The sequence below is a fragment of the Melospiza melodia genome, chromosome 3 (assembly GCF_035770615.1).
Source record: "Melospiza melodia melodia isolate bMelMel2 chromosome 3, bMelMel2.pri, whole genome shotgun sequence".
Classification (NCBI taxonomy): Eukaryota; Metazoa; Chordata; class Aves; order Passeriformes; family Passerellidae; genus Melospiza; species Melospiza melodia.
In genome coordinates, this window is record NC_086196.1 from 67,260,531 (window position 1) to 67,284,342 (window position 23,812).

The 23,812-nt window shown below is 38.2% G+C and overlaps 1 protein-coding gene across 6 annotated transcripts in view; it reads right to left on the reverse strand.

Moving 5' to 3' along the window:
• The window catches only part of EML4 (EMAP like 4), a 147,347-nt gene that overhangs the window by 9,223 nt on the left and 114,312 nt on the right, over positions 1 to 23,812 (reverse strand). For all 6 annotated transcript variants that reach the window (XM_063152099.1, XM_063152103.1, XM_063152104.1 and 3 more), the window contains 13 exons: positions 22,620 to 22,769; positions 21,114 to 21,183; positions 19,787 to 19,897; positions 16,562 to 16,657; positions 14,246 to 14,380; positions 13,890 to 14,025; positions 11,958 to 12,109; positions 10,267 to 10,392; positions 10,015 to 10,146; positions 9,346 to 9,413; positions 5,368 to 5,456; positions 4,113 to 4,210; positions 77 to 164 (listed from right to left, as the gene is read on the reverse strand). In XM_063152099.1, coding sequence (XP_063008169.1) covers positions 77 to 164; positions 4,113 to 4,210; positions 5,368 to 5,456; positions 9,346 to 9,413; positions 10,015 to 10,146; positions 10,267 to 10,392; positions 11,958 to 12,109; positions 13,890 to 14,025; positions 14,246 to 14,380; positions 16,562 to 16,657; positions 19,787 to 19,897; positions 21,114 to 21,183; positions 22,620 to 22,769 — 1,451 coding nt within the window. The remainder of the gene's footprint in view (positions 1 to 76; positions 165 to 4,112; positions 4,211 to 5,367; positions 5,457 to 9,345; positions 9,414 to 10,014; positions 10,147 to 10,266; positions 10,393 to 11,957; positions 12,110 to 13,889; positions 14,026 to 14,245; positions 14,381 to 16,561; positions 16,658 to 19,786; positions 19,898 to 21,113; positions 21,184 to 22,619; positions 22,770 to 23,812) is intronic.

Sequence of the window (23,812 nt, forward strand, 5' to 3'; positions counted from 1 at the left end):
GATCAAACACACTTTTCTAAATACTCTGACAGCTAATACATATTTCTGTTTCCAGTGTATTTAATTTCATACTTACAGTATAGTATTTCATAGTCTCCTGAGTTTGACATTATATACTTGTTGTCCGGGGACCAGTCAAGGTGTGTAATATAGCTGGAATGTCCCTGAAGAAGAATGCAGTAACACCAGTGTGAAACACTTGATTTTAATTGAAAGTGAAGCAGAAGTTGCACCCACAGATGGGAGAGCTAACAGCAAAAGAAAAAATAAAATCACCTTCCCACATGCCCCAGGTCAGCTGCAATTCACTTGTGTGCCTTTAAAGGCTCCTTAGTCCCATTGCCACACTCCCTAACAGCTAAACAAACACAGGCTGGGCATCGTGCCTCTCCAGCTCTCCCTTGTAAAGCCTGGCCCTCTTGGACTCCAGAATGATCTACTCCTAGAAGGCATGATGCTGAAATATGGATGAGCCCCAATTTATACTGGAATTAGGAACATACACATTGCTCCTAATTGCAAAAGGCAAGTAAAGTGCACAGGATCACTTTTAGATCCCAACAAAAAAGTGACAGATAGGATTTCTTTATTTCTCTATCTATTTAAAATAACTTCCATTAAATGCACACTCATGCAAATAACCCTTGCTCATCCTAAAAACTTAGGATACCTTGTTTAACAACCACCATGCAGAAGTATAAGATCATGGACTGGAGTTACAAGAATACACTTCTAAGCTTCTTGAAAGGCTCTGCACCATGTTAGCACCAGCTTTGAAAGGTGTCTGCCCTACAGGCACTGCTCATGTTTATTGAAAATCAAAACCCTTTGGTCTACTTGCTTAGTTATCACTGAGCACACTGAGGGTTAAGCACCTGGCTTTGGTTTGGGGGAAGAAGACAGATGCAGCTGGACAGAGTAGTTTTTCTGCGCACAAACTTCTTTTGAGGTAACTAAGAGTAATCATAACAGTAATAATAAAGCTATGAAAGGCTCCAGAGAAGCCACAGATTTATATAAGGTAGGAATCATGGCTAGGAAATTAATAAAAGTGACATCCATGTCACTCTTCCTCTGGCACCCTTTCATTTCTTCTTACTGCTCCTTTTCCCCTTGTAAGACCATCTGTTTTCTCTCTCTCATAGTCATTCTGCCAGGAAACAAACTGCCGCATTCTTGACTGACAGACATCAATCCATGTCCCTCCCTCAGTGGGCATTATGAACAGGATATTCCTAAGGCCCCCAGAGGATCTCTTGGCACAGCCTGCAGCAGCCACACCAGGGCCATGCAGAAGCTCTGCACTGGCTGCTGAACCACCCACCACGCCAGCTTCTGCCACAGAGAACTCTAAGAGATCCTGATTACTTCCAGAATTACATGTAGAAATACACCCGTGTCCCATCTCCCTGTTCCCAGGCCGTCTGGGAGAGACTGCAAAAACATTTAGGAGAAAAGTTGGCCTTTATGATTTGTTTACTTATGCAGGAGTCTCTGCCTCAAGCAGAGGAACTGTGTATTGACATAACTGCTTTGCAGTCATGGGTGAGACATATGATACTGACATGCAAACCTGGTACTAAAAAAAAAAGTGCACAATTGGCTGGGATTTTTTTCTCCCTCCCTTCTTTTCCAAGTCTTCCAATTTGCAATCGAACTCCAACATGGAAAAGAATCGGTCAGTCATTTATTAAATCCTGACAGACATTTGGCAGCTGTTAAAATTCCTGGGGCTGGTGGGGGGAGGGAACAAAGCAATTGGCCAGGGGGCTCCAGGCTGCAAAATCCCTTCAGGCAAGTGATCACCAAATGACGACCTGGAGCACAACATTGTTATCATATTTGCAATAGGAGGATCCCATTTTCTATTAAAATCCTTCTTTTGTAGCTGGCCACCAATAAGGCAATATTTTACTCTCTCCTTCTGTGTACCTTTATATACAATGAATGATTCATATTACTACCAGCTATGAAAACTATCTAAATGGAAACTTCTTCCTCCATTGGCAGTATTTATCTATTTCAGACTTCAGTGGTGCAAGGTTCAAAATGCCCACAGCCTCTAGGACAGGCACACTAATCACTACAGGTTAAGCCTAGAGTACCAAATACTTCAGAGTGGCTATCTGTGTGGCTTTCACCCCACAGCCCTGCGAGTAAATGCCCAGCACTGACTCCTGTTGTGCTGAGGTGTCTCTGATGTAAGGCAAACAGAGACAGCAGCGCTACCCGGGCACTGCTGGAAGTTCTGCCCCAGCCCACACCTTCACACTGCTGACTGCATAGCTGGAGCCCTCAAAAAGCAGCTGCACTAGTCAAAATGGTTGTTTTGGCTCATCTGAAATTCTGATCACAGCCAACACTATCCCTTGCTGTGGAAACAGGCCCACAGGTCTAGAGTCTTGCCTCTCTAGCAGCAGCAGAATGCCTGGCTGTGACTGAGAGGGGATTTAAACCTAACAGCAGGCATACAGCCCTTATGAACCAGCTAATTCTGGTTCAGTAGATAAAATCCGTCTGAAAGAATTCAAATAATGCATTCAAGCTGGAAGAAACAAGCAGAAGTTAACTACCAGGAGGACTGAGTCACACTATTTGGAGGTCACCCGTGAGGCTACCGAATGACAGAACGCCAGAAGGACGCAGTGCCAGGAGAGTGCTCTGGCTCCTGAGCATGCCTGGGTGTCTCCCTGCTTAGCATCAAGCTGGTATGGGCCTGGCAGGGAGCACAGGGGAGGCGCAGGGCAAGTGAAATTGGATCTGCAGCCTCGCAGCGAGCTCTGGCCAGCAGCTCCACATCGCTGCCCTCTGCACCGGCCGGGAGGGGCAGGGAGCTCAGCCCTGACTCAAACCGTGCTGCTGACTTTGTATTCTACATGCAGTCACTCACACTGAAAGGAAAAGCAGAACAGAAAACTGCTTTGAAGCTTTGACACTTCTGCCTGGGTGTAACAAGGCTCAATTCCCCCACACCAATTTCTATGAATCTCTTTCCTGCCAAGGCAGCTGGGACATCCAGATGTTGGATTAAATTGCAATATGCTCTCTCCACATACATAATGCATAGAAATAAATGATCTTAAATATCTTTAAAGGCCTTGAAATACATAGAAAGCTCAATATTATGGATGTTAGGATTAGCCATCTCTGAGTGATTTTATACTCTATAGTTAAAAAAATAAGTGTTGAGATGAGATGCTCTTCTAAGGTGCAGACATCCCACTGCCACCCCCACCAGCCCCACTGGGACCCTGCTCTGAGCTCCCTGTGGGCTCTGCAGGGATGGGGCAAACCCAATGCTGCTGGCTGCCCTGTGGCCCCACATCAGCTGCACACAGGCTGCTCTGACCCCCAGTGCTCTAGTGTGTGTCACATTTCAAAGGTGAAACTATTCCTATGACATAATTTGCATATCTCAATAAGTTTCACTTGTTCTTAATGTAAATATTTTCACTAACCTTGAAAGATAGCTGAACTTAGGGCCAGAATATTATATAACTAAACACTTACAGAAAAATAGTCTGTCTTTTTAGCACAGGGACAACCTCATCCAATGTCACAAAACCAACAGACTCCACTACCCATGCTACATTTAGATCTATTTACCCTGGGCCAGATCCCTCAAGTTCAAATTTTGTAGTAACAATTGCAACTGAAAACAGTGTATATTTTCAGCCCCCGAGACTACACATTCTAATGGAATTACACCACCCTAATACTATGTTAGTTCAAGAAGTACTTTACCAATAGGAGGAAAAAATCCCCAAACAAATGTAATATTTTCCTTGAACCAGTTTCAGCATATAGGTACAAGGCATTTCTCCATTTTACTGCTAATTTCCCATTTCAGAGAAAGAAGGCAATAATCTGATTAATTAGTCATATCTGATGCAAAAGTGATCACTGCACACTATGAGATGCAGTAGCCATGAGAGACTGAAGTTTAAAATCAACCAAATACTGACAAAACCCTATAAAACATATAACCAAAAGGGAAAAACATGAATCTGGAAAGAGTTTCACTGCTTAACATCTAAATGCATGTATAACATCAAAATGCATGTACAAGATGTAATAATCATGTAATTGATTATTCATGCTCCAAAACTTACAGTGCATTTTCCATATCTGCTATACTTTCTTCCATTTTCTGTTACTACATAGAGGTAAATAAAGTTGTCGTGGGATCCAACTGCAAGTAAGGTGCCATCTGCAACATAGAATATTTGATGAAAATAAATAGAATGTTTGTTTTGTGAATTTTAATTATTTCAGGTTTATTGCTAAGACAATAGTCTCAGTTAAACTACTCCTTACGAATTGTACTGAAGGACTTATAACAGTTTACACTATGTTTCTTTTCAGCTGTATCTGTTTACTTTGTGGTTATGTTTTTTGGACAAGTTCTTTCACTTCTGCTTTTTTTTAGAATCAGTGTTCAATGGACAGGATATAAACCCTCAGACTGCACCGGATTTGTGAAAGCTGTTGACATCAGGCAGACTTGAGTTTTATGCACCATAAAAATGCAGAAGAGTATTTAGTCTACAGATAGCTTAACTTTGGAGGTGAGGACTGCAAATAAATCAACACTAAACATACAAAGATCTGGAATTTTCAAACATTATAAGCATTTTTATATTCTATCTTGTCTCCCTTTAAAAATATATGTGGACAAGAGCTGCCTAAATCACAATCAAACACCTCTAAGTGTCAGTGAATATCAGTGATGTAAAATAAATTGCTGTGCTTGGCACACATGGCAGCATCAAAAGAACATTTTGCTCTGACATTGCATGTGAGCCAAAAGCAAACAAAAAAAAGATTTACAAGTCTGTTCTTCCATCCTGTTTTAACAGAGAGGAGTCAGCCTCTGACTATTTGTCATATCATGTCTGAAGAGGAGACTCAACACTGGTTTGGACTCCGTGTAATCCCAGAGCAAACACTTCACAAACAGCTCTGACTTCCAGACAGACACAAACTTAGTTTTATGGGTTTGCATTAATGAACTTGAAAACTAACTAAAAGGGATATTTTAATATCACTGAAATATTAAGCTTTTTACAGACTTTTCTGTTAACCTGTCAACTATTTGAGAACTTTTTTTTGGGGGACCAAAGCTAGCATTTATTATGACAGCAGAGTTCAACATGAAGAAAAAGCTGAGAAAGGTGATGGTGATGTTTGCAGTTACAAAATTCCAGGATTTAGTACACACAAACAAATCCGTAAACAAATCCTCAGTTACACATTAAGCATTTGAAACAATTTTTTCAAAGCTGTGCCTGGGGACTAGTTTAACACCATTCAACAGAACATCCATCTGGTTTATCAGAATTATTCTGACTATCCAAGTCTGCCTACCTACTGAGTAGCGCATCACTGAAAGCTGCTCGTTGCCATCAGTGTGTATTGAGACCAGATCCCTCGTTTCTGCATCCAAAACAAACCACCTAGAGAGAGCAGAATGCCAGTAAGTATCACTTCCACTAAACAAAAAGAACAAGTAAAAGAGCCATAACTGCTGCCTGCCTTCATCATCTATTGCTAGCCCCTCTAGGGCAGCATAGAGAACATCTGTTTTTAATGGAACACTTTTCTGGTTCACAAAGCAAGATAAGTTTCAGTGAACAATATATGAAAGATTCTAAATACCATTCAATTTCCCCCCCCTTTCCTGAACACTGTAATAATCACCAAAATGTCTACTGGACATTAAACATGCTACTAAACAGAAAATAAGACTGCATCTTATCACCATTAAGCCTTAATCTGAGTTTCATTCTGCTTCCTTATTTTGAAGATAAGTTTTGAGATAAAACCTGGTGTTTCAATTTTTATAAAGCAAAGTTAATAAAAAAAATAGAAGTAGTAGAAGTAAGTGGAAAACATTTCTGTACTCATTGTAAACACAAGTTCTATTCTATCTTGGTATTTTTCTCTCAATCATTTTCATTTCTATGAATAATTTTATTAAAGAAAGGAATAACTAGAAAGGAATTCACTAGAATTTGATGGTTCATAAACTAGCACTTTATTTTATATTTCTTGTTTGGATGATTTATAGCTAAGGTAATTAATTGCATTTTTTATTATTTAACAATAACTTTTAACCTTCAGTTTATTATTTATGAGACACATGTGAGATGCTTACAAAAACTCACTGGCACACAGACCAAAATGGCCACTGACAGCAAGATGCAAGATGGGCAGAAACTGAGCATTTTGCAATGGCTCTGATGCCCACCCAACTCCTAAATACACTGAACAATGCAACACAGAGACAATGACCATTTAAAAAAATATGTATTCACACCCACAGATCATGAAACAGAAGGTGCCAATATGGCTTAACACATTGGAGCTGTACTCAGAATTTAATTTCTTTGCTCCAAACTTCTGCTCTCACAGCCATGAACATATGCCACAGGCAGGTTTCTATCCCTAATGGCAAGTTCAAACACTGGAAATGAGCAAGGGAAGGCCACCCTCTGTCTCAAAGTGAACTCAGTGGAACATTGCTAAACCTGGCACCATTTATTCCACAGCAAAGCTGCAAAATGAACCCCAGGAACATCATCACACATTGCTTTCTATGGGTGGGGATGAGATTCCAGTTCATGCTCATCCAGGGTCCAACAGCTAGGCATCTGGAAAGCCTGGTCCCAATGGCTCAAGCCAGCTTGTAGTTAGAGAGCCACACTGAAGATATTAAACAAAACACACATAGAAAACCCCCCATCCCACAGGGCATGGACTGCTGAATAACCAGGACAGACAGAACCAGTGGAAAATAGATAATATTTACCTGATTTGCCTCTATTGCCTGATTTATTTCTTTATGGCTCTGCCTTACACCAACCTTGCCCTTCAGCCTTCAGTTTTCTTACCAATATTAACATTTTTGTTAGAATCTTTTTAGTCTTTTTTTCCACAGTGCCTTTGATTACTCATATGCTTAGTACTTAGTACAAGATATTCTACATGATTAGTCACAGAAAGATCTAGTTCCCAGCAAATAGTACCACTGGAAGCATGGCAAAAGGATCTGAAAAGTGCCTCAAAAAAAAGTTTTTTAGTTTTCCAGCTGTGCCTTTTCAGCAAGCAGCAGGATCCACAGAAAGAATTAGTACTGCCAAACAGCTGATGATCAGGTCCACAGCAGGTATGTAAGGAAGTGGCAACAAAACCTGCAGTAGACCCTTTGCAGACAGCCCAAAAGGGGAAATGATACTGGGATATTTATCATGGAAAGTGATATGTGAAAAAGCCAGCAAAAGCATGATGTTTGACCTGATAAAAACCACACCACTGTAAAACAACAGACAAGAATAGAGAAAAAGGGACAAAAGTCAGTTTTCTTTTGATATCTCAACTTTAGGCAACAAACCCAACTTTCTTAGTGCTCCATTCCTTGTCCCTGTCTTACTCACTTCTGTGCTGAAAGCTGAGCAGCACTAGAACAGACACATGCAAGGTTTGGGTTTACTTAGTTCTAAACAGATTAGGCTCATTTAATATTTGCTTTAAGATTTTTAGGCTATTAATCAAATTATTAAAATATTTGTTATGGGTTTGAGATTATTTTTTCTTATGTTAATCGAGATATATGATACAGCCTTCATTCCTTGGGAAATAATTCCCTTGGACCAGATTTTCTGGCAGAGAAAGCACTGCATGATGCTGCTGCATAGGCAGTAATTTTAAAACTGTTTTGTTTATCTTGACTCAACTCCATTTATTTCTCATCCACTTATACACTTACCAGGTCTCATTTCAACTCAGTTTCATTTGTATATCTCTAACCCATCATTGAACTATACAATTTCAGAACACACTAAAATATAATGGTGAAAATATAACTGCTTAAAAACTCTTTTTATTGAAGGTAAAAAAAAACCCCAAAAAACTCCAAGGCCATCATCATAAACTTCTTGAACGCAGTATAAATTCATTGCCTCAAGTAAATTAAAAATAAGAAGTTAAACTGAATGTGCCAAACTTAAAACATAACACTAAAAGCTCCAGGAGAATGGGAAAAAAAGTCAACCAAAAGCAAGTAACAGACTGGATGCTTTGGCCATGCAACGTGCCTTGACTGTGCTTTAATTTAAGTTCAAAAACATCTAAAAACTCTGAAGAAACATAGCCTGACACTGTTTCCCTTTTACCTGTTTAAAGTACTCTTAGGCCTGTATATTTTGCTGTGCTTAATGAAGACAAAAATATTAGTTCAACTTAATGTTTATAATTTTAAGATGGAAAGGTTCAACGTGGTAATCAAGTATACAAGAGCTCCGCAAGGTTTTTACTAGAAGGTAAACTAGGTTGTGTAGGCTGATAGTATACCTCATGAATTTAGTGCAGACTGCATCTTCATCTTGAAGGAAACTCTCTAAAAATATTTAGCATTTCATTTTTCCAGGAAATTTTAAGGGTGTTGCACATATGCAGCAGTTTCTAAAAACCAAACTTCAGATGGTTTTTAGGCATAAGGTTAGGTGAAAAAAAAATTCTAGCTAGTAAATTAAATATTTGCAATTTTCTTACATGCACCAGGCATGATTTTATCATCAAGTTATCAACCATGAGGTATAACTGAAACACAGAACAAAAATGCTAGTAGATTTAATATGTGCTCCTCTCACCTTTCTAATGCCATGAACAACCAGCTTTTTCTTTTAATTGTTACATTGGTACTCCCTTCCTGGGAGATGATGCCAAGCCAGAGTCTGACTTTGAAATAATGTAACTTTTTTCTCCCACTGTAAGAAGCCCAAGTCAAAAAGACTCAGTTTGTGCTTTGACAGCTTGCAAAGGAAGAATAGGAACAGTTCAGTATCACTTCAGTGCAGCAGTGTGCCATGCTGAACTCTGTCTTACACAAAAATCAAAATACCAGTCTGTTCACTTGCCTATCCATCTCAATTTAAAAGTTGCAAGTATGTTTGATTTGGGAAGGACAAAGATCTATACTGTACCTGTCTTAAAAAGAAATGTAATGTGCGCATAACATTGAAATATATGATACTTGGAACAGACAATAAGGAGTGCTCATAGAAATCTCTGCAAAAAATTAGTTTAAAAAAAAATAAATCAAGATTTGGACTTTCATTTAACATTTCATGTTAAAAAGACCAAACCAGCCTAACAACAACCAAACAATTCTTCTGTCTTTGTCTAAGACACATAAGATGCTCTGCCCCCTTCTGCCATGCTTTTTAGGCTCCGTAACCTCAAGCAAAAAGAATAAAAAGCAAATGAACTTCAATTATAAGGTGCACCGTATAGAGTGTCTCCTTTGCACCTTCTGTCACCACAGCTCGGCTGGAAGGCGTTTACCTGCCCGAGTGGGTTCCTATGGCGACCACTGCTCCGCTGGGATGGAAATCCGCACAGTGCCCGGGTTCCTGCACGGGAGCACAGACACGTTACTGCCCTGCTGCATCCCCAGGGCCAACACCTCTCCTCGGACCAAAGCTGTCCTAAAGGTCTGAGCTGATACAGGGAAAACCAACCACTTAGCAGCATGCTAACCCTCAGACAGCTCTTCTCTCAGAGTATCAGTGACATGCACTGCAAGAACACCTTGTGACTAAAAGGCTGACATTTCTGTGTAAAAACTAATTTTGCTTGGATAACAGCAGAGAACTAGCCAAACTACAAAATGAATGACAGTAAGGAAATGACATCTAAAGCCAAACCTTCAGAACTGTATAATACCCTCTTCAGATTGTTTGAATAACAGGGAAAAAAAATAAACTGTAACAAGAATAAAAGACTAAGACTTATTCAAGTTGGCTTGTCAAAATGACATCAAGCTATGATAACCAGATTACATCTTACACAATGTCTGATGAACCTTGCCAAGTTTATCAAAGCTTCAGATAGCTGTTTTTTAAAGCATAACTGCAGGATTTTTGCTTGCAATTAGGTGGGACAAGAGTGTTTCAGAGATTGAATGGTTTTTTCTATTTCTAGCTTTATATTTAAATTAAAGGGTTGACATACATCTAGCAGCCTGGTCCATTCCAGTGTGTGGTCCACAGAGTTCCACATACAAACTTGCCTATCTTGGGCACATGTTAAAAATAAGTCTTTGAAAGGATGAGATGCCAGTCCCCAGAGTTCATCTGTATGTCCCTAGAAAGAAACCACAAGTGATTTAACAATTAATAAAATTAAGATTCTTCAAATAACACACCAGCAGAGAAAACCTTTACATTTTTTGATTATACTTCAAAAGTAACAAGTTATGCTCACCTGTACTTCTACTATGAAACCATCATTAAATGTTCCCCTCAAAACAAAGTTTCGCGAAGTACCCACTAAAAACTGATCAGCTTTTCCTTCTGCTACTGCTCTGATTGTTCCATACTGGTCAGGAACCTGGGAAAAGAAACATCTGTCAAACCACATCAGGCATCCTGACAGGTCACAAATAGAGCACAGTGACAGTATCAGAACTGGAGTTCTCCCAGAAAAAAGGAACAATCCAATTATTATAACCTCGACCAGGGCTTGACCGGAAACCTCTCTCATCTATTCGTTCAGTACAGGCATACAAGATCTCAGTCCAAGACAATCACAGTTATATCATTTTAATAACTTCAGTAGAAAAAAATTACAAATTAAATTAAATAGCTTTCAAGTGTCAAATTCACTAAACAAATGCACTCCACAGCCTTACAACTCATCTTATAAGGGAAGGAATAATACAGTTACTATTTACTTTCCAAAACAGGTTTTGAAAACCAAGAAAAATCTTGTAGCACACAGTAAATGCTTCCTGATTTTCTTAATGTTTCCTGATGAGCCTAAAGTAAATGTTCATATGCCTTATGTTAGCAATGATTCTGAATTTTAATGACTGTTTATTGCAGGCTTGAATTCTAAGACACTGCTTTTTTTTTACAATGTGTAATTGTTTGTTTTCTAAATTATTTGAGAAAATACACTAATTTTAAGTGATAACATAACATAAGATAGAAAAATCAATCTGTCAGGACTCTGGTAATGTAAAAATTAGCTTTAATATAATATTATTAAGAAAAGGAAAACAGACACTGTTGAATAGGAATAGAATAGAGTGAATAGGATAGGAATAGGAATAGGGAGTGTGTTACTTAAGGCTAAGAATTGTATATGATAGTCAGGATTACCCTCACTGCCATGTTTTCTAAATGTCAGTATTAGATTCAAGGCAGTAACAAATTCTAGACTGAACTCACATAAATACTAAGGAAAAAATGCTGCTACAAATGGACAATAGGTAAGTGGAGTAAACCAGGGTTTAAAGAACTGTTTAAGGAGAACACATTATTTCAAGGTAAGGGAAACCCCAAGTTTTTAAAATCCAAAATACATGACCTTTTCCAATTCATTCCTTTTCCAATTCAACTGACCTAGCACTGCCATATTGCCAAATCACAAAGATAACACATATTCGCTGAGCACCTGGTTTAGGATAAATTTAAAAGAAGTTCCTCATCATAGCTGATTAATCATCAATTATTACAGAATTCCAATATGTATTCTACCCCTTGTTTACCTTATGTCAAACATTCTACTAAAACCCTCAGATGCTGGTGACATTGTCTTTCTCCAGAGAGGCAAACTTTTAAAAACACAGGCAATACTAAAGAATATCCTCAAACGTCCTCTCAAACAGGATGAATTAAAAAAAACTCCAAACAACTAAAGAAGGGTTTTGAAGAAAGAAAACTCTTAAAATTTCTGTTCAATTTAAACACAGGAGAACTGAGTCCCATATAGGCTCATTTATAGGCTAAAATTTAAACACTTTCATAATAAAACATTGTAATCCACTTAATAAACAGCAACCAGAAGGTATTCTTTCATCCTAGCTTTCCCTACTAAGAGTGAGGAAGGCTCTGTCTTGCTAGCCAATACCTTCTTCAAGGCAATTTTCCCTGTCACTCTTGCTTTCTTACCTCAATTTCCCTTTCAGGATTCAAATCATGATCCCACAGGATGATCTTTCGGTCTTTCCCACCTCCAGTTAGCAGCATTCCATTCCTCATCTGACAGAGTGTGAACACACTGCCATCATGAGCTTTGATTTGTTTGCTTATCTGATATACTCCTATAAGCAGAAAAAAGAAAATAGGAAAGAACACTTCTCATTTTTTTTACCTGTGGTTTACAAGAAGCTCTGCCTTTAGGCAGAAGAATAAAGGAAGTGTAAAATAATAATTACACTTGGACTGTCAGGCTCTTAGTATTGCAAACACAAGGTGGTAGTGTTTTCTTACAGGATAAAAAGGTAAAACAAAGGGCCCTCCTTTCTCAAGAAAAACTTTTTTAGATTGACTGTCCTACAAAATGAGAAGGCAAAACCAAAACCAACAACTAGTAGAATGCTTTCATTTCTCTGCTTTCCAAAGGAACACAGTTTTTCCAGATGCAAGAGAAATTGTCTTTTAGAGTCAAAAAATATTTAGCAAGTCATTATTAGAAAATAAGTAAAGCTACTTTATTAAAAGAAACTAGAAGACTTGTTGTCTATAGTCTTTTGGGAATAAAAGGCCAATTATTTATAGCAAAGTTTCCAGGATGCATGAACCTAATATCTAAAGCTGGATATGTGCTGCCACACATAAAAATAGTACAACCAGCATTTGGCATCTATCAAGACAGCAGTCTACCCAAAGGAAAATACTTGGAAGCATGAAAGAGATGAGAAATTTAAACAACAAGGGTAGCAAAAGAAGCCTTTTCCATCCTCATTGGGTCTTCACATCAAAAGAACTACTGTTGGAAAATTAAAAAAAAAGCTAAACAAAAGATTATGGTGCTGCATATTTTCAAATAGCAATCACCGAAAAAGTGGAGCAGCACCCAGCTATGAGCTGAACTTTGCTGACTCTGCCTCAAGTCAGTTCAAATGAGTGTGCTCTCACACTGAGAGAGAGTATGAGATCAGGTCCTGTGACCAATCTAATGTGATAAAACAACTAAAAACCCCACTGTTAGTTAAGCCAATGTAAATAAATATTCTATCTGATAACACTTAGGGTTATACTGAAAAAAGGTTATTTTTGAACAAGAAATTGAAAATTAAGTATCAGATAATATGCTGAATTACTTTTCCATTGCAGTTAACTTGAAAGATGAAAAAAAGATTTACCTACAAAATCAGACTTACTGTTAAAAATGTACTTTTTACATGAATGTTTTCCTGGCATACCAATTTAAACCAGAGCGTTTGAAATAGCTGCCAAGTAAAATGAATTATCATTGAATTTATGAGGGCTCAACTGTGCCAGGTCTGCATATGTTGGGTAACAAATAATTTTCCTTTTTTTTTTTCACAAAAGCTTTGCTCTAAAGAGTTAGTTCAATTTCAAATTTCAAAGTTATTTCTTTTTAAGTATATCAAGACTTGAGGGTCTGCTAAACCAGAAACTGTTTTTCATGTAACTGCTACAACTAAGCATTGTAATTGTACTTCACATACTAGTCCTATTAATGTCAGCTCCACCACTTAATGGAATTCCTCTGAGACTAAGCATAGGGCAACATAAGCCTTAAGAGGCAAAGGCAGCCTGCAGAATCCTTAAACTGATCCTACAGCCTTTTGCAAATCACCAGATCAAAGGAGAGCTGATTGATCACATTTTTTAAAAATGCAAAACATTTAGATAAAGTAGTTTTCATTCATTTCATGCACAGTCTCTTTAATTAGAGAGAAATTCCAGACTGCTCTTAAGTCAGCAAATTCACAGGACTTGCAGACTTTGTTACTGACAGGAAGTGTATGCTCTGAGTCAGGCCTATTTCTCTATTCCTTCCCTAATGCCAACCTTTATGTTTGTCTTCTACAGACTATGCAAAATCTGCAATTTACCCCAAACATGTCCTACCTTTAGCTCCTTTTCCTGGAGTAGCTTCTACAGTAGTTTTGCCCCATATAAGTATTATCCCACCTGAGTCTCCAGTGAGCACATCTCCATTTCCCAAGAAAGCCAAACACTGAACAAATTTGGGTTTCTCATATTTCTGAAACAAAATAAGCAAGAGAAAGGGATAATTGCTCCTACTTGTTACATAATTAGAATAATGCACCCACATTCTTACACCCTGCATACACAAGCAGAATTTAGCCTTTTTTTGTATATTTACCTCTCTGATTAGACAGTACACAGTAACAACAAAGCAAATGCACAGAAAATGTGATTTCCATTGATTTAAAACTGTCCTGGTATCAAGATATTATTACCCCAAATATCCCTTGCTTCCTTGATAATGAATTGCCACTCCAGGTCCAGAAAAATATATGAGATTTGCCACATGTTATTATGGTATTTGCATCAGTGGGATGGAATTCCACAGCAAGAACAACTTCATTTGTAGTCTGAAATAATAACAGAAATAATATTTATTCAGATAGGACATTAACTACTAGAAACACATGTAAACCCCCAGTTTCAGAACAGAGATATGTAAAACTAGATAGCTCATCGCATGCTTGAAAGCTTTTTAAAGTTTTCTGTGCTAAGTCAGCTGTCTGAATGACTGCACATATAATTTTATATATATTGATTTTTCACATACATAACAGATCTTTATTAAACTTTGGTACACAAGTTAGGGTTTTACATTCCCTTTTAAAACACAAAAAGCTTCTGCTCTCTCAAATAGCTAAGACTTCTGCCAAGGAAAGTTAATAATGTATAAAAGACACTTTTTTGGATTGAAAACCCTGCTTAGTTTTTACACAGACTGCTTGCTATTCTGGATAAAAAAGCTGTGACAGAGGCAAGTAAGACAATGATAACATTGTAGGATTATATTCATCATTCTCTTTCTGAAATTCTGTAAAGATTCTTTTGGATTCTTTGCTTTCCTTTCCTCCTCACAAAGAAGAAAAAGTCTGCATAACTCAAAACTTTTAAATATAGAGTCCCACCTTTGTATTTTTACTGGCTTCATCTACTTTTACTGAATTACCAACATCTTGAAGTATTTCATATTTTACCAATAGATTTTATAAACATAACAAACTGACGGGTCATTTACTTAACTTCTAATATATACTCAACCAAACTGTCTTTGAAGACAGTTCCAATCCCCTGCAGGCAGTGGCTACAAAACAAGAAAGTAAATGCATTTATTTCTACAGGATTTCAAAAGAGGCTGCCCAGAGAGGTTGTGGAGTCTCCCTCTCTGGAGGTACTGAACACCTGCCTGGGCAGGATCCTGTGCAACCTGCTCTAGGGGAACCTGCTGTAGCTTGGAGCTTGGGCACATCATCTCCACCAGTGCCCTCCAACCCCAGCTGTTCTGTCATCTGTACAGAAGAGTGCTGTTAAACCACAACTTTGAGAACAACTTCACAACTTCTGGCTTATTTTAAAAAAGAATTTTTTTTTGTTGTTGTTGTTTATAGCCATATTTATTGAATCATGTTTCTCACAGAGTTTTCACAGAAGCAAATTTGCTATGTCAAAAAAATCATTTGGAATTTAAGGACTGAAAACCTTAATGGAGTTCTGCTAAGAAACAGCTTTTGTTTTGCATCCCAGCTCAAGAGATGCAACTCTGCTCACACCATCTTCTGTAGAAGGTGCTTAAGATACTGTAAGACCAAGTCCTAGATTTGAATAAGTTCTGAAGGGCGAGCTGTCCCTGCCAAATAATTTTTAGCCAATTCTGAAACACCAAGGAACTCCCCTGAGTGAAAAACAGTCAAAACATAACGTCAGTGAACGGGAAATACAAGGCATATGCCAAATAGTTTCACATAAATATCAAAAAGGAAATGAAAATACTGTTATAGAATTAAATTAAACTTGTAGAAAAACGCTTGTATTGGTCAACATAATCTAGAGAAAACAGGTCAAACCAACATGATTTATCTGAAATGGCAAGTTTGGAATGATATAGACATATATGCTTGTGGAGCATGACTTCTAAAAATAGACAAATACTCAGTTCCACATGCATGAAATATTTGCTTGCTTGATACTGGAAGCACAAAGGATTGGGTATTCCCAGTGAAATCAACTTTAAGTGAGCAGTGAGTGCAGCATCTCTGAAAACATCTCAGTGCTCTGAAATTTGGAAAGTTTCAAAAAGAAAGAGAAAAGCAGACATGACTGAAATCCACAAAAGTACTCATGACTTCAAATGAGAAGAGACACATACTGAGAATCAATAATTGGAATTTGATTCAGACAAAATTGAAATGTGGAATGTTGAGAAGTAGTTTATTTTTTTAAACAACTACAGACTGAATCATCAGTTTAGTTTCTTTAAGTTCCCAGGATTTATTTTTCTTTTAAATTAAGAAACTATTAGACAATTGCTTTATTTGCATTGGCTTTTAAGGATGGGTAAAATGCAATTCCAAACCCTTTAATATTCCAACCGCTTCCAATAAACAAGTAAAGAACACATTTCTGTGGAACCCTTAAACAACCCATCAGAATTACACAGCTGCAGTTTCCAAGTAAGATCAAAAGCATGTCTCACAAACTTGTGTTTATGGCAATAAAACCAGTTGTATTTCAGAATGTTCATGTGCAAAAATTACCTTTATCTCTGCTATTTTTGATTTCCTCTGCCAATCCCACACAGTAAGCATATGCTCGTTAGAGTCATCAATTACACACAAATGAGTACCAGAATCCTAAGGGAAAAAGAAAAAAAAAAAAAAGAAGTACTGACAAACAGGGCAAGGAAGAGGTATTTTAAAAAATCCACAAAGGTAGAAATATAAATTAACAAAGTCCTTTTAAAGTATATACAACCTCAATAAATATAGGGAATTTTCCTTTTTTTCTTTCTTAAAAACATAAATTTTTGTCTTTCTTAAAAGACATAAATTTTTGTATAATCTCACAAAAAACGATCATGCTTCAAATAACACTCTAGGAAAGCTTTAAAAGTATTTTACCAAGCCTTTACTCTGGTTTTGTTTGTTTTTATGCTGGGTTTTTTGTTTGTGGTTTTTTTTCCTTGTTTGCAATTTCACGCTGACAGCGAAGAGATTTCTTTTGCTATTCTTATAAATATTATGTTTTTCCTCAGGTCTCAGAGGACAGACACACAGCTCCACTTGTGTTTTTCTTTTCCTAAATGCCACCATCACATACACACAACTACATTATCAGATTCTGTAAGCATAGTTTTGTCCTTATGGGTCATAAAGCACCAGCAGTTTCATCATGTAGTTGGTAAAACTGCAGCTGAAGTAACACCTTCTGAACAAAACAGTGCTTACAGAGGAGGCAGAGCAGCATCTTCAGTATTAAATAACTGAAACCACTTATTTTGAACAATTTGACAACAAAATGGTAAATATATGGCCACAGGCAATTAAAGGAACACAAAAAAAAAAGTCTTAAAACCATACTTATTCCCAGCAATGCACACTTGCACAAAGCAGCTGTTTCAAGGACATTTGTAGGAAGATTTGGAGGAGACTTAAATTATCATAAAGTTGATTCTTGCACTTCATTCTCTAACAAATTATGAAAATAGAAGTGGCTAAAGCCATTATTCCCAAGCACTATTCTGAGCAGTAATATGCAAATATACATGTGAATTATTGGGTGGGAAAGAACACTGAAGACAGCATTGGCACTGTACGCAGCTCTTGGGGGGGTTAATAAATCCTGTGGTAAAAACACAGCTCTAGATATTGCACACAAACTGTTTCAGTCTAGTGAGCAATCATGTGAGACTGTAGTAAGAAATCTAATTCAGTTTTAGCTGCAAAACAGAATCAATAAAAGCTAAAATCCAGTCCCCCCAAAAATTCCCTGCTTTTAAAATGATGGAATGCACTCTTATTCACACTGAAAAAGACCTCTATCCAAGTATGTAAATTTTATTTTTTTGTTGGAGTGACAAGAATGCCAGCACTCCTTTCACATTATTTACTGAAACACAAAATGTACTATATCTAACACAGCAACATTTCAATGCTATGAAATTTCTTTCAATTGCTTTCTTTATTCCAATTGCTAAGTGAAACTGCAGCAAGAGAGTGCAGGAATTTCTTTTCACCAGGTCACCCAGAGACACTGCTGAGTTTCCATTCTGGGAGGTTCCCAGAAGCCAGCTGGAGCAACAGCCTGAGCAGCCGGCTCTGACAGAACCTGCTGCAAGCAGGACAGTGCATGAGGTGATCTCCAGACATCCCTTCCCACCTCAGCTGTCCTGTAAATCTCTTCCTCTATTAGCAAAATACCGCAGACATTGTTTTTCTGCATTTTCCGTTTTTTACTGATATTAATTCCTCTTGATGAAATGCAAGAATCCAGCCTGGGTTTCCAGGAGGTCTGATATGTCTGTCTTTTGGCAAAATGCAGAGGCAGCTTAAAGATTAAAATATGCCCATATTTTACAAAAAAAACCCCAAAACCAAACCCAACTAATTTACAAATTTGAAATGAGAACTTTCTGAATGATAAACAATGCATCTCCATATGATACCAATTTTTCCTGATAAATTCTATGGGTCCAGCAACAAAGACCTCTATTTATTTTCTGTGTAAAAGAAGTGGCAAAAAAGTGAACAAGCTATTCCTTGGGAAAAAATAGTACAAGACAATGTGAAGTTTTGTTTTTTTTAAATTTCCTGTTGGTGGACAAAAACCTACTCCAGCTGTGAAAGCAAAAAAGTTAACCCTCCTATCAGAACTCACTAAATTTTGTCATCACAAACCTCACAAACAAATTTGTTTTTAACATCAAAATAAAAAGAACCAACCTCCTCACAAACAAAACCAAACCACCAAACCCAGCGTGGACTTCGATTTCTACTTAAGGGCTTGTTTTGCCTGCTATTTATTTTTCGTGCTGTTTGGTTTTACATGTGCCATTTCCTGTTTTCCCAGCTGTCAGCTGCTTTTATAAAGTATACAGAAACTTCAGTGACACGCTTCTAATACTGAAAGACATACAGATAACCACATGGAGACTCTTCAGAGGTTTTCTCCCCATTTCCACGGGTGTTGATTTTCAATGTTTTTCTCTTTTCTGATTTAAGCTGATTTATTTTAAGTTGATTTATGCTTGTCGGTTTTCTGTTTCTCCTGCTGGCTGATTTATGTACGGTTTGTGTCCGGAGATAGCTCAGGGATGCCACTTGCTCGGTTTCTCGGCTGTTTCAAAGACCTGGAAAGGCCCAGAGTGGCCTTGGGCAGCCCGGTGCTTCAAAGGACGAGGAGAGACTTCTGATCTTGTTTCGGTCTCGGTGTTTATTAATTGTTTATCTAAAAGATTTTCTTTCAGCCCGACAGAGGTCTGCACAGCAAGTCAGCCATGGGCACACTCCCGCAGCCCCTGGGGCGGTCACTTATCTTTATACTCGAAGTTACGTGTACAATATTTAGGATTTTTCTCCAATACCTTCTACCCTTATTAACCGGTGCACTTCTAGTAAAGACCAGTCCCAAAGTGCCACCATCACCACAGAAGATGGAGGCCAAGAAGAAGAAGAAGAAGGACAGGACACGCCCCAATTCCTCCATCTTACTTCTCTAGACCCCCCTGTACAGAAATCCTAAACCCTGTGTATTATACTCTAACTAACTTATCCCTTCACCATTCACCCCAGTGAAATCCTCCCAGTCCTCATACAGATGTCATCTCCTGTGTAGGATCAAAGTCCTGCCACCAGACACTTCTGGCAACATTCCAGGACTCCCGAGCCCCCCAAGGGTGGTCTCGGTCACTCTGCACCCTCATCCTGAGGTGCTGAGATCCCACACACGGGATGTGCTGTGGAACGGCATGGCGCCCATCTTACCGCTTTGGAGAAATCCAAGCAGCCCACTCCGCGCTCAAAGGTGCCGAGGCCGATCACCTGCAGCGTGGCCAGGCTCACCGAGTCCCACACTCTGACATGGGGCTGCAGGGGCTGCGTGGGGAGCAACAGCACAGACAGGTCACAGCAGGGAAACACAGGCTGCTGCCTGCACTACAAACTGCAGGGTAAAGGCAGGGTGGCCTGTGCTGATCGTGCTGCTGGGCACTACCCTCAAACTCTATAAAGGGGACCGTCAGGCAATGCTGCTCCTTATGTCTGGGCTACCAGCGTGGCAGCAGTGCCATTGAGGCAGCAGAGTGGCATTTGGTAGTTGTGGAAATGCTTTAACCAATTTAAGTGAACAAATAATGGAAGAGTCATCTTGCATTTGAGAACGCAGATTAGAGATATTATGCAACAACTGAAAATAATAATCAAATCTGGGCTTATATATATAAAAATTAGGAAATAAAGTAAAAAAACAAAACCTGGTGCACTGAGCCTTTTAACCACCACCAGCCAACTCAATGAAAATGTCCATGGTTATATTTCATACAACCAGTATCCCACATTAGCTTAGAAACAATAACTAAGTAACAGCATTCACCACTGAAAGTGACAAATCTTTGTACTGATGGAAAAACAAACCAAACAGCTCTAACAAGATTCAGAAAATGCTCAGTGGAAATCATGCATACAAAACCCCCCACATAAACTTCTTACAAAATATAAAAAATTGGGTTGAACATCTGAAAAATAGTTATATTTAACAGGCTTCTACACTTTATAGAATCTGCCTTTTCTTCCCCCCTCTTTCTATAACTTCATGAAAATAATCCAATTATTCAACTTCTGACAGAATTATGCTAGGAGGTGGAGAGCAGCATTTAAATATACTTGCTCTTAAATGAGCAAGTTTATAGGAAAGTTTGGCATACTTTCCACGAATTCTCAAAGTTGGTTTCCTCTTCCATGAAGCCTTAAGACTATACTGACCCACAGAACTGGGGATTTGCTCTCCCTTGGGAGAACACATATTGAAAGTAACACAACAGAAATGATGTGGCCTTATAAATCAATTACAAGCTTCATGTTTGCTTGCAGATATGGGACTTTATGAGCTTCTGCTCTTTTTAATGTATGGTTGAGTGTTTCTGTCACTGTCTTTTGCTAGAGATACAGGCTGTTACCTGAGAAACTCAAAATACCTCAGTAAATGCAGTGCTTAATATAAACTGCAGACAGAAGGTGATGATTAAAAATCCCCAAACCACTTTTTCCTGATTTTCAAAACAAGATACTACTGCTCAACAGCTCTATTACTTACCCTTCCATCTTTATCCACTCCAGCTAACTGTCCTGTTGCAATTCTAATTTTGTCTGGATGAACTGCAAGACTAAGACAGACAGAAATATGACTTGCTTTTGCTGTCATACGTCTCCAAAACTGAGAGGTGTTTTGTAAATTTTTTATTTGTTTCTCAACAAAAGCCCATGAAGACACTTATGATCCTAAATCCCACTTCTAAGGAGACAACTTGAATGTTTCTCATCAGATATTTCATTCCACACTGAACTGACTGCTTGCTGACACACAGCCAGGAGTGCCAGAAGAGCCACCGCCACACGTGCCCTGACACATCTCAGGTTTGCACTACACTAGGAGATCACAATCTACATAGTCTGTAGTGCACCTCCTACACATGGTTATGTGCCATAGTTATAAACACTACGGTGTATTCTATGCCTGAACCTAGAGATGTCATGAACCTGGGGGGAAAAAGGCAGAAAAGTTGTCTGAGGGCTTGCCTGTGCACCCAGGAGTCAAGGATTACCACCACTTGAAATGAGTTACTGATGTAATTGTACTAATGCAGTGTGGTGCACCACTAGTGGAAGTAAAAATGTGTCCTTGCCTATCACATTTTGCTTTGAAGCTCATGTGGCAAAACAGATTTTAGAGAATACATCCTCTCAGTCCTTGGGATTTTTTGATCTATATACTTAATTGCTTTCTCTGTAAAACTGCAATGGTGAAGAAAGCCATTGAAAGATTAAAGGGGCCCCGGGCAAACCTGAAGATGTTTTAATGACAGACACCAAAAATTTACAATTCAGTTCAATTTTCTTAATGAAAGTGAAGAACACAAACTAGCAGCATTCCTCCCTCAGGAATCAATTACATAGACAAGAGAAGAGAGCTTTAGATGTCAAATTTTCTCCAGTCAGTTATGCACAGTAGAGAGTTTATGTTCATCATTACATTATGTGCACTACTCTTCAGATTGACCTAGCAAATTCTGTAACTGCCTGACACAATGACAATGGCTTCAATTTTCATTCTCTAGGGGTTTTTTTGCAAACTTCTTTCTGATTTTCCTGACTCTCTTTATACTTGGGTCATGTATCTTTTACAAAATGAGAGTATGACTGCTCATTTTTCAACACGGTTTTCTAGTTCTCCTTTAAGATTGCACTTTTGCCATACTGTCTGTAAATAACTGATTTAGACTCAGGCTAACAGCAATTTTTAATTTCTGGGACAGCTATTTGGAATAATTTATGCAAAGATCCTTTTTTTCAAACAGGCACTCTTAGATTGTATACATATCCCCTGCTTTACATGTAAACCAGACATCCTAAACTAGCATAGACTGCTCTAACACCATTTGTTTGTGCTGTGTTTACTACAGTGATATCTACTGGGACTGATTAAACAGGAAATAACTACAACTACGGTGACATTAATTAGCTTGTACATATAGCAGGAGAGGAAAAGAAATATTTCTGCATTATTACCCAACACACTTAGATGCAAATGTTGTGTACTAACCATTTAACACAGTCTGTGTGACCCAAGTAGTGCCGCTGGGTTCTCTCCTCGTAGTTGAACAGTACCACCACTGAGGCTATGAAATACACAATTTCTCCGGTAGGAAGGAGGTAAACATTGGCTCGACAGTCTCTTCCACGATACCCATATCTATATGTTTTTTAGTTAAGGATCTCATAATCACTGAATACCAGAAAAAACCCAACCAATTAAAAAATATTTTAATTGTTTTTTCCCCTTAAAGGATTCTTGGAGACCTCTCACATCAGCAAACGCTCTTTAAGGTTTTCCCTCTGGAACTACAGCACAATTTCACTAATACGGTTTAAAAAGAAAACAAAAAACTCCCATACAACTGTACTTCAAGAACCCAAATCCCTCAAGAAATTATGATCACTGATATTAAAAATAAAATATGGTAGTAGTAAAGCAAAAGCAGTATTGTAAAAATTTTCATGTGAAATTTCATTAGGTAACAGCAGGACTTGCTATTCTAATTTAACCTTTTTTTACAGCAGCAGAGCTGTGTATCAGCAGGCTGGGCAGCAGATTGTTGCTTTCATTTGGCCTGTTAAAACAATTCCTGATGCCCTAACAGAAAAAGGCAAGCTTCTGCACAGCAGCTGCCAAGTTCAGAAAAGATTTCTTTACACTGTTTTAAGAGTATTTTTTAAACAAATCAAACTTAAAAGGAATTTACACAGTAAAAAATATTTTATCCAAATCTACCCAAAATATATAAAATGTATGTTTTCTGTAGGAACATGCACAGGTCCTAATGACATTCAGAAGTTTTACACACTGTGAATGAGCCTTGGTTGGCACTGATCAAACATTATTACAACTCATTATTTCTTTGGAACAGGTGCAGTTCTCCTCCTCTAGACTATTAATGTGGCTGCCTGCCTATATTTCAATACCCTGGGTCACCAGGAACAATTAACATCATAACTCACACTTTAACATCTAACTGTGTAGCCCCAAAAATATTATTTTCCTGTTATGTCGCGCACTTTAGAGAGCTTTCCACTTCAGTGCCAATTAATACACCTGCAACAGCAAGAAAAAGATGGGAAACACATTATGCAGCTTTAGCTAAAGGATTCCAGCTTCAGGTCCTGGTTAGTAAGGTAAATAAAAGGAAGTGAAAGGCTCACATGGAGAAAGCCGGGTAGATGAAGATAGCCCTTCCT